This window comes from Crocodylus porosus, unplaced genomic scaffold (genome assembly GCF_001723895.1).
Source record: "Crocodylus porosus isolate Cpor-Errol unplaced genomic scaffold, CroPor_comp1, whole genome shotgun sequence".
Classification (NCBI taxonomy): Eukaryota; Metazoa; Chordata; order Crocodylia; family Crocodylidae; genus Crocodylus; species Crocodylus porosus.
In genome coordinates this window covers 2,869,154-2,883,280 of record NW_017728951.1, presented here as the reverse complement: position 1 = coordinate 2,883,280, position 14,127 = coordinate 2,869,154, and the positions used below count along the sequence as shown (strand labels likewise).

The 14,127-nt window shown below is 36.2% G+C and overlaps 1 protein-coding gene across 1 annotated transcript in view; it reads right to left on the bottom strand.

Annotated features, from left to right (window-relative positions):
- Positions 1 to 1,866: 1,866 nt before the first annotated feature.
- TCERG1L (transcription elongation regulator 1 like) overlaps positions 1,867 to 14,127 on the bottom strand; it is a 228,811-nt gene continuing 216,550 nt past the window's right edge. Inside the window, exons 11-13 of the mRNA XM_019555453.1 lie at positions 10,998 to 11,087; positions 6,199 to 6,317; positions 1,867 to 4,454 (exon numbers count right to left, since the gene is read on the bottom strand). Coding sequence (XP_019410998.1) covers positions 4,298 to 4,454; positions 6,199 to 6,317; positions 10,998 to 11,087 — 366 coding nt within the window. The 3' untranslated portion in view covers positions 1,867 to 4,297. The remainder of the gene's footprint in view (positions 4,455 to 6,198; positions 6,318 to 10,997; positions 11,088 to 14,127) is intronic.

Genomic DNA, 14,127 nt, shown 5'->3' with positions numbered 1-14,127 from the left:
GCACATTATTGCAATGATTCAGCCCACGTGGCAGGGGAAAAAATGAAGAAATATGCCTCTTTTGATCAGAGTCAAGTTGGAAAAATTAGCAGAAAAAAAGAAAAATTAGCAAAAGAAAAAATTAAAATAGCATTACACAGATCTTGAGGCTCCTCAATCTTGTATATTAGTTATGTTTTATTAAAGTAATGTCAATCTAAGCAACAATGATTAAATGAATTAAAATGTCATGAATATTATATAGTCTGCATTTTCTAAATCTATAGGAAGATTCTGTACAAGCAAGAATCTCACAATCCAGATGAGACTGTACTGTAATATGTTAATAAAAGGATTCTTTGGCATATTAGGCATGAACACTAGAGACTATCTATTTCAAAGTTTATCACAATGTTCCCTTCTAGTTGTTTTGCATTTTGCATTTATAGATGACAGCATACACCAGTGATTCTCAGTCAGGGTGCTGTGGCACCCCAAGGTGCCTTGAAATCCTTTTAAGGGTACTAGGGAGTGCTACACAATGTTAGCCTTTTTAGATGTGCAAATGCGATTCGCAAAATAAACTGAGTGATATCAAAAAAAAATCCATAGTGTTGGAAACATTCTGACCTGTTGGAATCTTTCTGGGTTCTTTGCAACAGAAAACCTGTTTTTTCTATAGAAAACAGAACAGAAAAAACAACAGAACAACATAGAAAACCCCCCAGAAAAACTGCTGTTCTTTGCAACAAAAAATCTGCTTTTTTCCATGGTCAAAAAGGAGTTAAAGCTAAGAGCCACCATTTTCTGAAGGGACCCTTGAATCTAGCAAGGGGTATCTTGAGCCTACAAAGGTTGAAAACCACTGGCATAGTTATAACCCCACATACCTTGAAGGGCAAGTGCTCCCAGCACAGGGGAAATGTCCATATCACAATATGCCCTTTAATTACAGATGTAAATAAATATAGGGGTAGTAGTAGCATATCTAACCCATCTGTTCACAAGAGAGGTTAGCTTTTGAAATTAGATTAGAAAACATGTTCCTTTGTTCATCTGTTACTCTGATGAACAAATATGACATTCCTTTATCAGTTGAGTTTGTCTATTAGTTACATTACTCTGGGTGTATCTACAGACACAATTAACGTGAAGCAATAAACTCGGGAGCAGTTTGAGCCAGAGTAAACTATGCCAGGAGCAGTGTCTACACATGCAACCAGGACAGCATCAATTCGAGTGGTGGGAGAGCAGGTCTGGGCTGGCAGGGAGCATGGTGGTCAGCCCTGCTGGCTGGGGCATGAAGGTAGTGAAGTACGAAGCCATGTGGCTAGGCAGCAGGCAGGAATCTCATCCCTGGCTGGCTGGTCTGGCTTGGTGCAATTTATGCCTGTGGTTAGCATCTACATTTGTATTTAACTGCAACAATTACTCTGGAGTAATATAGTACTGTCTTGTATTTATAACTTAGTTAAATTTCATATTGTGCTACAGAAAAAAATGGGATAAAAAACATTTTTGAGAACAATTCTGATGATGGCTTACAGTAAGTTGTTCTTGCAGGACAATATATTGAGAACAGTGGGTATGGAGGTTTGAACAGACAAATCTCAAAGTCATTTTATGTTTTTTCAACTTTTGTCTGTGGGAAAGAGCTATATTCCTTGTAGGAGAATAGATGTTTTTATTTGAGTGTCTAAAATGAGGTCAGGCTAGGTGTTTGAGCACACAGATGAAATAAATAGTATAAGCAGCGCTGCATTATGTTGGATGAGATTGTATCATAATGTATAATCTTCAAAAGATACTGTCAAGGCAAAAATCCTATTTTATAAGTGCGGCTATTAATATGCTAAATTCTGTTCTAATATGACTTCTTTTTTTTAGATACACCATTATAAATCTAGAACTACATCAATTTTAAAAGAGTTTCACCAGATGAAGAATACCAGAACAGAGAAAAAACTGACTTCCAGCGCTTATTTGTACAAAAATACCACAGCAATGAAAATACTCGTAATTTACAGTTCTTAATTTTTGCTTTTCATTCCACTTCCCCAAGAGAATGAGATTGATTCTAATTCTTATCATCACCAACTAGCACAGTCAGGTGGTATTAAGTGTTTCCAAGAAAGCCGAAAAATGTTTAAATTAAAAGTAATCTTAAAAAAAATCAAGAAATCATTTTATTTATATTGGAAAGGTGAGGGCAACATAGGATATAGATATGCACATACATTTTAAACATAAGGCAACACAAGTGCAAATCACTGGAAGTAGGGTAGTCTCTCTCTCTCAGTAAATGAGGCCTCATTATTTCCATGCATCTCCCTTTAGTTTCAGTGGGAAACCTCACAACCTATAAGAAGCTATAAGACGTGTGCACTTCTAGTGGTTGGTACTGTACAGTCACACAATATTTACAAGTGAACTTCAGCTCTCTAGGCAAGATACTTCACATGTAACTCTGAGCAACACACAGTTAAATGCACATCAGGGTTTTTGGATGACATCAGGATACCTATCAAAGCAAAGCTAGAGCAGAATGGGTTGTTATAAAGCCCCAGGGTACATATATAGTTACATAGATCATTTTTATACAGTTGGTCTATCTGTGATAAATCACAAAGTAAGGATCATCGTCTGTTGTCCTGGACTCCAGCTCTGTTCTGAAAGTATTAAATCCTCACTTTCTTGACTATCTGAAGTGATGGTGTTCAATACCTGTAGGAATTTTCAGCAAGATCCTCTTCTTATGGGAATAAATGAGGATTTTGCTATTCAATGGCAGCAAGATTATATCTTCCACTTGTTGCGTGCTGCTCAGTTGCATATGATTTATTAGATACATTCCCAAAACCAAGCTTAAGGAAAGTTAAAAGAACAAATAAGGATAAAATATATATACCCCAAAGAAATAAAAACCCAGAATAGCGAGTAATTAACATGTTGGTTAAAAAGTTAGCTCACTGAAGTTCCACGTATATTAAAAAGTTCAGGTTTCTTTTTAAATGTCTATTCAAATTCCTTTGGGGCCATTATTTACACTTTAATGTTTTATTTTTATTGTTTAAGAAACATGTGGCACAGACCTAAAGAAAACTTACCATTACTTGGAGAAAATTCCAAACTACTAGTAGGAAAAAAAGGAAACCTACAAAGCATCTGGTCATAATAAAACATAATCCAATTAGGTTTGGTATATTTTAACTCACAATGTTTGTAAAGAACGCATAAAGCCAGCATAAAATGGAAATTTGGAGTTCTGCTGATATATGCTATCTGATTTATGTGATTTTCGTTATCACAAGGTCTTTTTTTGTCTTCAGCATGCTTGTATCTCCTGTTGATAGTGTTGGAAGTTTATGTATAAATTACCTGTTCCTCAAATATGTATTAGTTTAAAATAAATTGTCAGAATTGTGTCATTCTGTTTAAAATTTCCAAATGTTAGAAACTAAAAGCTGAAAGTTAATTGGCTTAAAATATTTATTAATTAAAAAAAGTTAGAATATTTGTGTATACAAATATGATGAGAAAAAATATCATGCAAACTCTGCATACAATAAAAATAACTCAAATATTAATATGGTTTTACAAAATAACTTTTTATAGTAACTTTTATGAGAAATGTTGCTCTTATCTCTGTGTCTGAAAGCACCAGTCACAGTAATTAGAAAGCCATTTTTTAAATTTAGAAGTTTTTCTGTGGAACATATATCAATAATTTCACACTTTTGCACTATGATCAACAATTAATACTGTGTTACTTTTACTCAGAAAACTAGACATAGACATATGAACATAGAGTAATGAATTCCTTAATACCACTGTATTTCTAAACAATGTATGTTAATGCATAAAGTTGCCAAAAATTTGCTTTAGATAATTCCCTTAAATGATGACAATATCTTGAGATTGTTACGGATGACATCTGTTTCTGCTTAATTACAAATCTTCATTGGATTTATAATTTGTGTATATTACAAGTGATTTGCATAATTAAAACAATTAAGGGATTGACATATCATGGCAATTAGAAATGCATCAAACTCTGAATGTTATACAAAAGAGAGCTTCAATATGAAACATTAATTCTTTGAGAACTAAATATCCTACAGATTCCTGCAGAGCAACCTTAATACATTTAACTTGTGTTCACTGAACTTCAGTATGAAAAGGTTTTTCTCCAGGATATCTGGTTCTTCTTTACGTTATTGGACCTTTAACCAAAAAAAGACAAAAAATGCTTCTTCCTTTTATTTTCTCCACCAGTCACAGTATTGACTTGTGTGCTTATTGCAGATTTCCAGAATTTTTATCTCATTTTCCGGAGCCTTATTCTGTTTTCTTTGTCTCTCTTTTTAAGAATAAGTATGAACTGGTTGAAAAAATGCTCTTGGTCTTTCTTTTTCTGAACAAGTCGAAACCGCTGATCTCTGCCATGTTTCTCTGCAAATTCTTTAAATGTTGTTCTGCAGACAAGAAACAATCATGAGTAAAGCAGCGTTTAAAAGACTTGTCGCTACAGATTCAGATTCTTTGACCATGGGTTTACTTGTTACATTTCATATTGCTGTGTCACACTTACTGAGATTGTTCTCTACTTGACAAAGGGAGTCAATCTCTCCATTCTGTTGCCTCTTCCAAAATCAAAATCATCGTTACTCCATAATTTACTTGACTTACTTGCATTAGTCAGTATTCCCATTCTTATACGCTGTAAATGTATTGCTTAGCAATTAGTTTAGAGTTAATTATCTTAAATCATTATTACAGTATGGCTAAAATGAATTTTCACTGCCGCACCTAGTTGGTGAATTCTACCCTTCTTAGAGGTATATCAGAATTTCTATTATTGCTATATCTTGTAATGGAAAACTCTATTATGTCTAAATTATAGCAAATGCATTTGACTGTCCAAATATGAATACCTAAAGGAACACTGTAGCTTTATCTTCTTTAACAGAAGCATAAAAAATGGAGGAGAAAGGGACTTCATGTATCCCAAACCCCTTTGTAAAGTAGAATCATCATGTAGGGAAATGTGGTACTGATCTATAACGTGAACTGAAAAATACTGGAGATGTTATGTGCTACTATGTGTTTATTTAAATGCTGGGGGCTGGGTAGTTTGCATTCTGCTGTGCTTACATGGGTAAATTATTTACTTCACATTCACTATGGGTAGGGGTGTACCAAACTCAAGGAGGTGGCTGGCTGATTTTGTGGGCAGACCCCAGGGCCAGCCACCATTTTTGTGGGCTGAGTGCAGAGTGGGCATCCCCATTCCTCTGATTGGCTGAAAGGCCCCACAGACCTGCCCTTCCCCATAGATTGCCTGAAATTGCAGCTTCATTGCCCTGATTAAGCCAGGGAAAGCTGTTAATCCAAATGTTATTAAGCATGTATTAATGGCTTCCGTGGGTGAAATCAGGGTAATTCAACCACTGTTTCAGGCCATCCCCTAGAAGGGATACTGCACAAGCAGCTGCACTGGGGTCACAGGCTGGCTGGGGCAGGCAGCTGGGAGGCTATACTGGGGTCTGTGGAGCCCTGGCCCAGCTAATTACTGGTGGTGGGTACAAGCACACAACAAGCTAGCCCAGGGCTCCACAAGCTCTGATGCAGCCTCCTGGCTGCCTGCCACAGCTAGCCTGGGGCCTCAGTGCAGCTGCTTGTGAAGCAACTTTGCTTCTTGCTGCAACCAACATATCCTGGCCTCCCTCCCCCTACATCTGGCCTCTGCCCCACTCCACCAACCACTCCAACTCTGCCCTCTTCCTCCCCCTCCCTCCCCTGTTCCCTCTGCCCACCCCCTTCCTGTCCCCATCTGCCATTCTCCAAGACTGTAGGGCTTGCTGGTAAGTAATTTTTTTTTCTTTACAGTGAGCCCATCAAAATTGCAGAGACCACCATTTTTCACAAAGCCCACCTGATTTTGAATTTTCCACAAAAATTGTACAGTCATGAATTTGGTAGGTCCCTAACTATGTGCACATACAGATTTTCACGGAGGCTAGGGGGAAATAGATTGAGATAGAACAAGAATAAATAAGCCACTGCCCTCTTACTTTCCATAAAACCCTTTTTTTTTTTTGCTATAGACATTACAAGTAAAACATCAGTGAGTTAAAAGATTGATCATGATCTAATTTTTAAAAAGTTTCTTTAATTTAAAATGTGTGAAAACCCATTTCTTTTGAAGAAGCTTCATACCTTGGTGATAATTTGGACTCCTCTAGCAGTTTTTTAAATTCTTCTTTGGCTAGCAATAATTTATTTTTCCTTTCTTTGTATTCTTCTTTCATCCTTGTCTTGACAAACTGCTCAAATATCTTTTCAGGAAAAAGAAGACAAAATACAGCATATTTATTAATAGTTCCTTTGCCATACACATAGTTGATTAAAGGTTTGCAGAATTCCAGAACTGCACTCCACTTGACACTTGCTGACCCACATACCTATACAATCTAGTCCTAAGTCCTGATAATGTGTTTCACAGGAAAAATATCTATTTGGGGCGTTTATGTCTGCATTCAAATACAGAGTGCAGCCTTCTGTCAGGGGTACAGGTAACCAGTCCTGTGCACAGCTCAACATTCATAAGATTCATAAGATTATACATTTCCATCTCATATCTGTCAAACAGATTGCATTTATTAGGTTTGAAATCTGCACCTTTCCTGACCTATCTTAACTCCTGACTGTGGGCCAGAAAAGTGTCCATGATGTTAAGCAGCAATTTCATGTCCATTACAGAAAGAAAAATTGAATCATGTTTCCACTGAGCTTGCACATGGGCTTCCACATGATGCACACAAGCAGACAAAGCTATCGATGCCAGTAGAAGAGCTGTATGCCAGCTACGTAAACATATTTAGCCACACAAAGGTGCAGAAACACCCCGGTAGGATTTCTTTGTTGCCTAACTCCCTTTAAAATTTATGGACGTTACAACTGTAGGCAGTTTTGAAAATTCCCCTCGGTACCAATCATCATCTATAATCACCTTAAAACATCTTTAAAAATCTGGCCCTTTCTTTAGTTTGCATTATAAAGAAACACAAAATAAAAATCAAGTATTTTGCCTTGAAATATCTATAACTGTTTAACACTAAAATACCTATTTGTAGGAGCACTGTGTCTGTTCCTTGTTTGTACTGGAAAAGGTAAACTAGCTAAAGTAGGTCTCTGATGACCTCCCATTCATTTACATGTGCAAACATATTTCAGGAAAGAGAAAGCAAAAAATTAATTTGGCAGGTAATTCCAATTGTTATCTTGTGCCTACATAAAGGAAGCAATGTTTCTGCAAGCATTCAAATTTAAAAGTGGAAAAAGAGAGAGTTAACATGTAGCTCAAGCCCAAATCATATATTAATTGATTCTATGTGCTCTTAGAAGGCGAGTAAGTAAGTGCATGTAGGGCAGAAATGAGGCACGCAAAACTAAGTAATATTGCACTGCAAATTCTATCACCATGTTATCAATATTAGGAAACATACTATGATCAGTTTTGATTACTGCAAAAAGTGCTTAGCTATCAATCATGCCACTGTATTGTTCTGGCTGTTAGTCAACGTTTATTTTCCCACAGAAAAAACCATCAAAATCGCCCTTAGGTTTTATATGTGGAGTCAGAATATTGTGACCCTTGGGAAACTTTTTCTTTGGTACCTAGGATACTTTTTAATTTCAGTGGCTAGGGACAGAATCACATATTAACTGGTATAAGTGATCAGCAACTGGTTCAAATCTGCAACACAGTGCACATCAACAATTTTCAAAATGGCCAAAACGGTTTAAGATAAACCAGGATGGATGTAGCATCAAACTTAACTGAGTTAGGTTAAATCAGTTCATTGAACTTCTGTTCAGATCTCCTCCAGATTCAAGTTAACTCACAGTCTCCCAACACCCCAGGATGCTTTGCACCTTCCCCACAAACCCCCTCCCCCACTTCATTGCAGGGTACATGAGCTAGCCTTGGCCCAAACTGTCTGTTTCTCCTGAGCAGGGAAGACTTCTCTAGCACCCCCAGCTTCTACAGGCATGTGACTGCATTTCTGGAATCAAAACTGAATGTCTGTTCACTTGCTTATTGGTTCAATCTATACATCTTAAACTAACCTGCAAAGACTGAAATGATTCACCATCATGCTTTTTGACTGTCTGTACTTAGCCAGTGTGTTTATGGATTTAATTCTTTGGAACTTTCCCTTGATTATTCAATTCTGCTGAGGAATTTTTCCCTTTTTTGGGCGGGTGGGGGAAGGGAAATGGGGGACAGGGAAAAAGCAGTTTATCTGTATTTATCTACCTATATTCAGGGGAAAAACTGTGTCTCCTAAAACTGAACATGGAAGTGTGGGGTTGATTAATAGAACAATACAGCAAAATGTTCTAGAAATACTAAAACATCAAAAATAGCTTCTCAAAAAGCATTAATTTCCCCTGCTAAGGCATAAGGTACATTATAGCTTCTGCTATAACACATAATTATTCTTGTCTGAATTTCATCTGTAAAAAGAAAATGAAAGACAAGAATAAAATATTAAATTCTTCTTTGTCATCTGAGAATTCCAAACAATAATAGAATTCTTAAACAATTTATTTATTAATGTTCCGAGAAGTGATTCTCCAAAATGACAGTACTTGTTGACTATAATAAATCCATCTAATATATTTTCTACTACAATGCTTTTCAGAGTTTCTTGGCATAAGTTTCACTCTATTTTCAATCTAAGTACTATAACATCTTTCTTCTAACTGGTAATAACCCCTTGGGAAATATTGATAAATAAACCTACCTAACTGCTATTCTTCAGTAAAAGATACTTCCATTCCTCAGGCAGCCTCAGATAAATTACCCAGAGATACAAAGCAGGGCTCACATCATGATCCAACTAATCTTAACACATGTTAGAGTCATGAAACACTTTTTTTTGGATGTGTGGATAAAATGCTTTCATGCCCTCTCTGCTTAGGGCCATTTCTCTCCTGCCCTTTTCAAGCTAGAAAAGGGAAGAAAGAGGAAACATTAATAAGTTATTGTTTAACTAGCCATAGCCTGGATTCCTCTTTTTAATTTGTATGTGGTCTTCATGAACTCATCATAGAAGTAGGGCCAGATTTCAGCTCTGAGTCTTCAAAACATTAGCTCATTTACATAATTCAAAAGACTGCATGGAAATTAATCTTCTGAATGTCAAAGACTTGCACAGACGTATAGCAGAGATTATTTTTCTCCCACAAACTCAATTTCCACGTAAAATAGGGCATCAGTAAGCATCATTCACAGCAAAACTTTCCATGCATCTGATGACAGCATATGTAATTTCTTCTACAATACATGAGCATGATGATTAATTAAGTCAGTGATCTATTTTTATTCTTTTCTCAGGTCACATGGAATCAAAGACAGTAATGTCTAAATAAACAGAACAGTCTGAAACATCTGAATACCTACAAATCCATTATTCAAAAGCCAGCTATAAAAGAAAATGTTGGACGTAGAACAACAGGTCCTTCCATTTATATTTCTATCCAGCAAATCTTCTAAAACTTTAAACATCTGATATGATTTTGCATTAATTACAACTATCTAGGTAATAGTCCTTAAAAATGCTTGAACTGGCTTATAGTTTGTGCATATTTTCCAGATGCAAATGAATAAAGTTTGATTCAGTTCTTAGATCAGTAAATATAGGACTTTTTTGTCACATCTCTTTCCAACTGGTCCAATTAATCACGCTTGGTAGATGTCACCAATTATTTTAATCCTCTAGTTTACTTTTTATCTTGAATATTTTCTCTTTCTCAGTACCAACATTAACACAACTTTGATCTTCTATGTAAAGTCTTTATTCTTCATAATCATTTTTCCTTGAGCATTTAATATACCCCACAACTGAGGTCCATGTCAGCAATGTTTCAAGGTAAGGTCTATATGATATGTTTTTATTAGGTGTGTTCATTATATATTTTTAGTAAATCATGTATATGGTTGATAACACAAAAGAAGCAATAAAGCTTGATAGATTGATTAAGGTCTAGGTGTTGTCCTTGTTGAGTCATTGGAGGAAAGGCAGAGCTCTCTTGCAAAATAATCCTGTCTCCCTGTTTACTACTATCACCTTTATTAAACATTTTCCTCATTTCACAATCATGCATTACAAAACCATTTTAATAAAATATAATTTGAAAATAACTCATATGGAAAGTATAAGTTAAAGTGTTAAAGTTTTTTAATATATGCATATAAAAGAGTACTGTTGCTATATGTCCTTATGCCTTCTATATCATAGAGAAGGTGGTGCCTCTACCTTCAGTTCCTCACTTATGGGGTCCCAAAAGGTTCACTTTTCTCCATTATCTTATTTGATACCTATTTGAAGCCATTAGAGGAACTACTTACACAATAGGATTAGAAGTGCAAGTGATATCTGTAAGAAGCTGAGTTCTATATTTCTCTGTCTCAAAAGGTAACACCATTATCTCCCACCTTCCTCAGGCTCTTAAAACCATTTATTCACAAAAATACAGCTTGAACAGAAATGAATATCATTTCTGAATCATAGGAATAGGGCCATAGGAACAGGTCCAGCACTGGTCAAGAAAGGATCATCCCAAACTAATGCATGTCTAGCATGCACTTGAAAACTTCCAAAACCTCTCTTGGATGACAAGCATCTCTTACAAGCAGATATGGAAGAATTCACCTTTTCATAACACCCCATTATGGAGAGCTAGTGCCCTCAGCTAGGTGGGTCTACAGGCTTAAACACATATACCTTTAATTCTATTAAATTATGAATCCTACTTTCTAAGATGAAATAAGGTGATTACTGCTGTTGTCAATAATAATAACAACAACAACAACAACAACACCACAACAACATTATTACTATTATTATTATTTTAGTTTGTGGGTCATTGAGATGCTATGGTAATTGTTGGGCATCAAAAACTGATCAGAAAGGTTACATACATTATTAATACTCTTCTGAACTCACCTGTTTACGCTCTTCAGAGTTCAGTAGAAGGTAGCGTGGGTCAAATACTATTTTGTGTAACTCTTTTTCCCAAGTAGAAAATGCTGAGACCTAAGAAATACATGAATGTATCTGCATTAAATATCTTTTCTAAAGCTTTGTAAAGCCAAGTTACTAGGCAATGTTCACAATGCATTAATGTTACAAAAGTGCTTTTGGAAAAAATAATATGAAATTTAGGAATAAAGTTTCTGGAAGGAATAAATTGAATAATCAGAATGAAGACAACTAAATTTGAAGTAAGAGAAATATTTAAGAAAATTGTTAACTGGCATAAGAGAAAAGGAGAAAACAAAATGACGCTTCTGCTAAGAGGTTTTCTTGAACAAGTTTAGTAAAACATGCCTGAAGTGAAAAAAAAACCCCTAAGAAAATGAACATATAATTAAAAAATGTATTTTTCCAATTCCTTGAATAAATTTAAATATTTTTTTCATTTTCTTTTCATGTTATTTTATAATTTTATTTTATATCTGCCCCTCTTCAGCTTCTCCTCATATTAATGTTTTTATTCTGTTGTCTTTATTTACCTTATTTAGTGATCTTCTGACTACTGATTGCTACTAATATTATTACAGATTCCTTTAGTTTTGTACTTCTGTGGTAGATTGCAAGTACATTTCAGACTAGATTTATTTTTATCTTGTGTCCTGTTTTTATTTTCTTTTTTTTCTACTCCTTTTTTTCCCTGGTGCTTTAAATATAGGTAGGGCCATAACAAATTCACTGCAAATGTGGGCTGCACAGGTTTAATTTTGCAGGTTCCTTTGCAGCCCTCCCTGCTTGCTCGATTGGTGAAGGAGCCCTGCTTGCAGCTCATCCTGCCAGTCAGAACTGAGCTACAAGTCAGGTCCCTCCACCAATCAGCAGTGGGGGGAGGGGGGCTGTGCAGGGGAATCTGAAATATTAAAGGAGCCACACACTTCCACTGTGAATCTTGTAGGGCCCTATATATACTTAATGGCACATTTCCTTTACGTTTACATAAACTTAAAACTTTCCTTCTGCATATGTAAATCATTTACATAATCACAGACTTCTAAAATAAAGGGGAAAATATTATTTATTTAAATAAAAATACTTTCTGGCCTGGATTTGGTACTGGAAAAGCAAAGTTGAAAGGTCAAAAACACACTGGATAGTTAATGATACCTCTGAAAGTGGCTGGGAAATGAATTGTTCCTCAGTGGGTAGGAATAATAATATGCATCTGGCCATTTCTCTGATCAGTGCCACAATATATATCAGTATTGCTCGCTATAGGCAAGCTATAACCATTTTGGTCATTCTGCATAAGAAATAGGAATACACATTCCCGTGATAAATCAAACAGAAAAGTTCACTTCATTTAAGCAATTCATCTTGCCATCAGTCCCACATCACAAATCAGTATGAGTCAGATCATGGCTGTCAATGCATGAGTACACAAAAGAACTGATATTTATAACCCAAGAGGCACTATACTTTGTGTAGCAATCATAATGCTTCCTTCCATGAGCCCTCCACAGATGTTACTGAGGCACTGTTCACCAAATTTTGCACCCCAGCATTCCACTGACACCCATAAATGTAATTAAATCCTAAATTACATCATTACATATTTTCTAAAAGGGGCTACATTTGAGCTGCTAAGAACCAATGATATTTGGTAACAGTATAAAAAGTCAGCTCATTCCAAACACGTATATACACAAACTATGGAAAAGAGAAAATTCTAATAGGCAATCCTCGTCTTGTCTTTTTAGACCATGTACTCTTTGTGAGAGTTGCAGTCTCCATCTGTTAATGAAAAGGATCAATGCTTTAAGTGTTACCACAAACTAAGTAAATATTAATAAACTGTAAATTCCAAAAAGGCTTCCTGATGTCCTCAAATATATCTCCGTGGTTCTTCATGCTTTCAGGGAATTGTCTAAGATGGCCAAACAATACATTCTGTTTCCATTGGTGCAGAATTACCAGTATCCATCCATTGACTTCGGCTCGCTTACTTTACTTCCATTAGTTCAGTCATCAATTGAGTATTTTCCTTAGCAACAAAATTCCCAGTATTAGAAACATCATTAAACCCAATAAGGCCAATGGGGCCAGGCCAAAATATTAGATTTGAAAAGGTCTTCTATTTTCTGATTCACCTTTGTGCAGAAAATTTTATGATGTGAGATCCTCAAAACATATGAGTTAAATCCCTAGCCTGCCTCTGACATCTTATATATCATCACTGTTAATTAGTTCATTAAAAGAAAACTCTGGAGTAACATAAAATATTCTAATCACCTCACCTAATTACAAAGCAGAGTAAATCACTAAAAAATTAAGTGTGTGAAGTATAATTAAAACAGAATAATTAACAATCAAACAAGAAACCTTTGATGATGCAAAGTGGGTCTAAATGAATTGGCTTTCTTGCTAGAAATCACTGGAAGCCAGGAAGTTTCAAAGTTATAAGCTGACTTATAGAATGTAAAGGGATTGGTTAATATAACAGTTATGAACAGTGCCTCTTTCTGTAACATGATAGTTGTAAATGTAAAGAATGACCCTGGGAACCTATGGACATAAAAGCACAAGTGTCTAATGTTCAAGCTAAAGAAGTCACATAATTTGAAGAGACCACTGTATTAGTGGAGATTACCCTTCCAAAACAACTGGGGATCTTGTATTGTGAGTTTTGGTCTGAAACTGGGTTGGGTATATTGTGTATCACCAGTGCCATACCAAGGGGAGGGGCCGAGTGGGGCAATAGTCCTGGCCACTGAAATAAAGGGGCACCAATAGATGCTGCCCAGCTGGGGCGGGGTGTGGGCTGGAGCCATGAGGGTTTCATTGGTGGGCATGCAGGGACAGGAGGAGGGCAGCTCCCACTGCTGCATGCATTCCCAGGCAAGTGTGGTGGGGGGGGGTGTACCACTCAGATCTATGCACGGGGTGAGGGTGGGCTGCCGCTGGGGGCTTTGTCCCAACTGCAAACTTTGTTGCTATGGCACTGTGTATCACACAGCATGTGCTGACTAATAGTTAAAAGAAAATGATTTATGAAATGCCACAAAAGTAGTCGACATTTCTGCCATGTACACATCGAACAATTTCC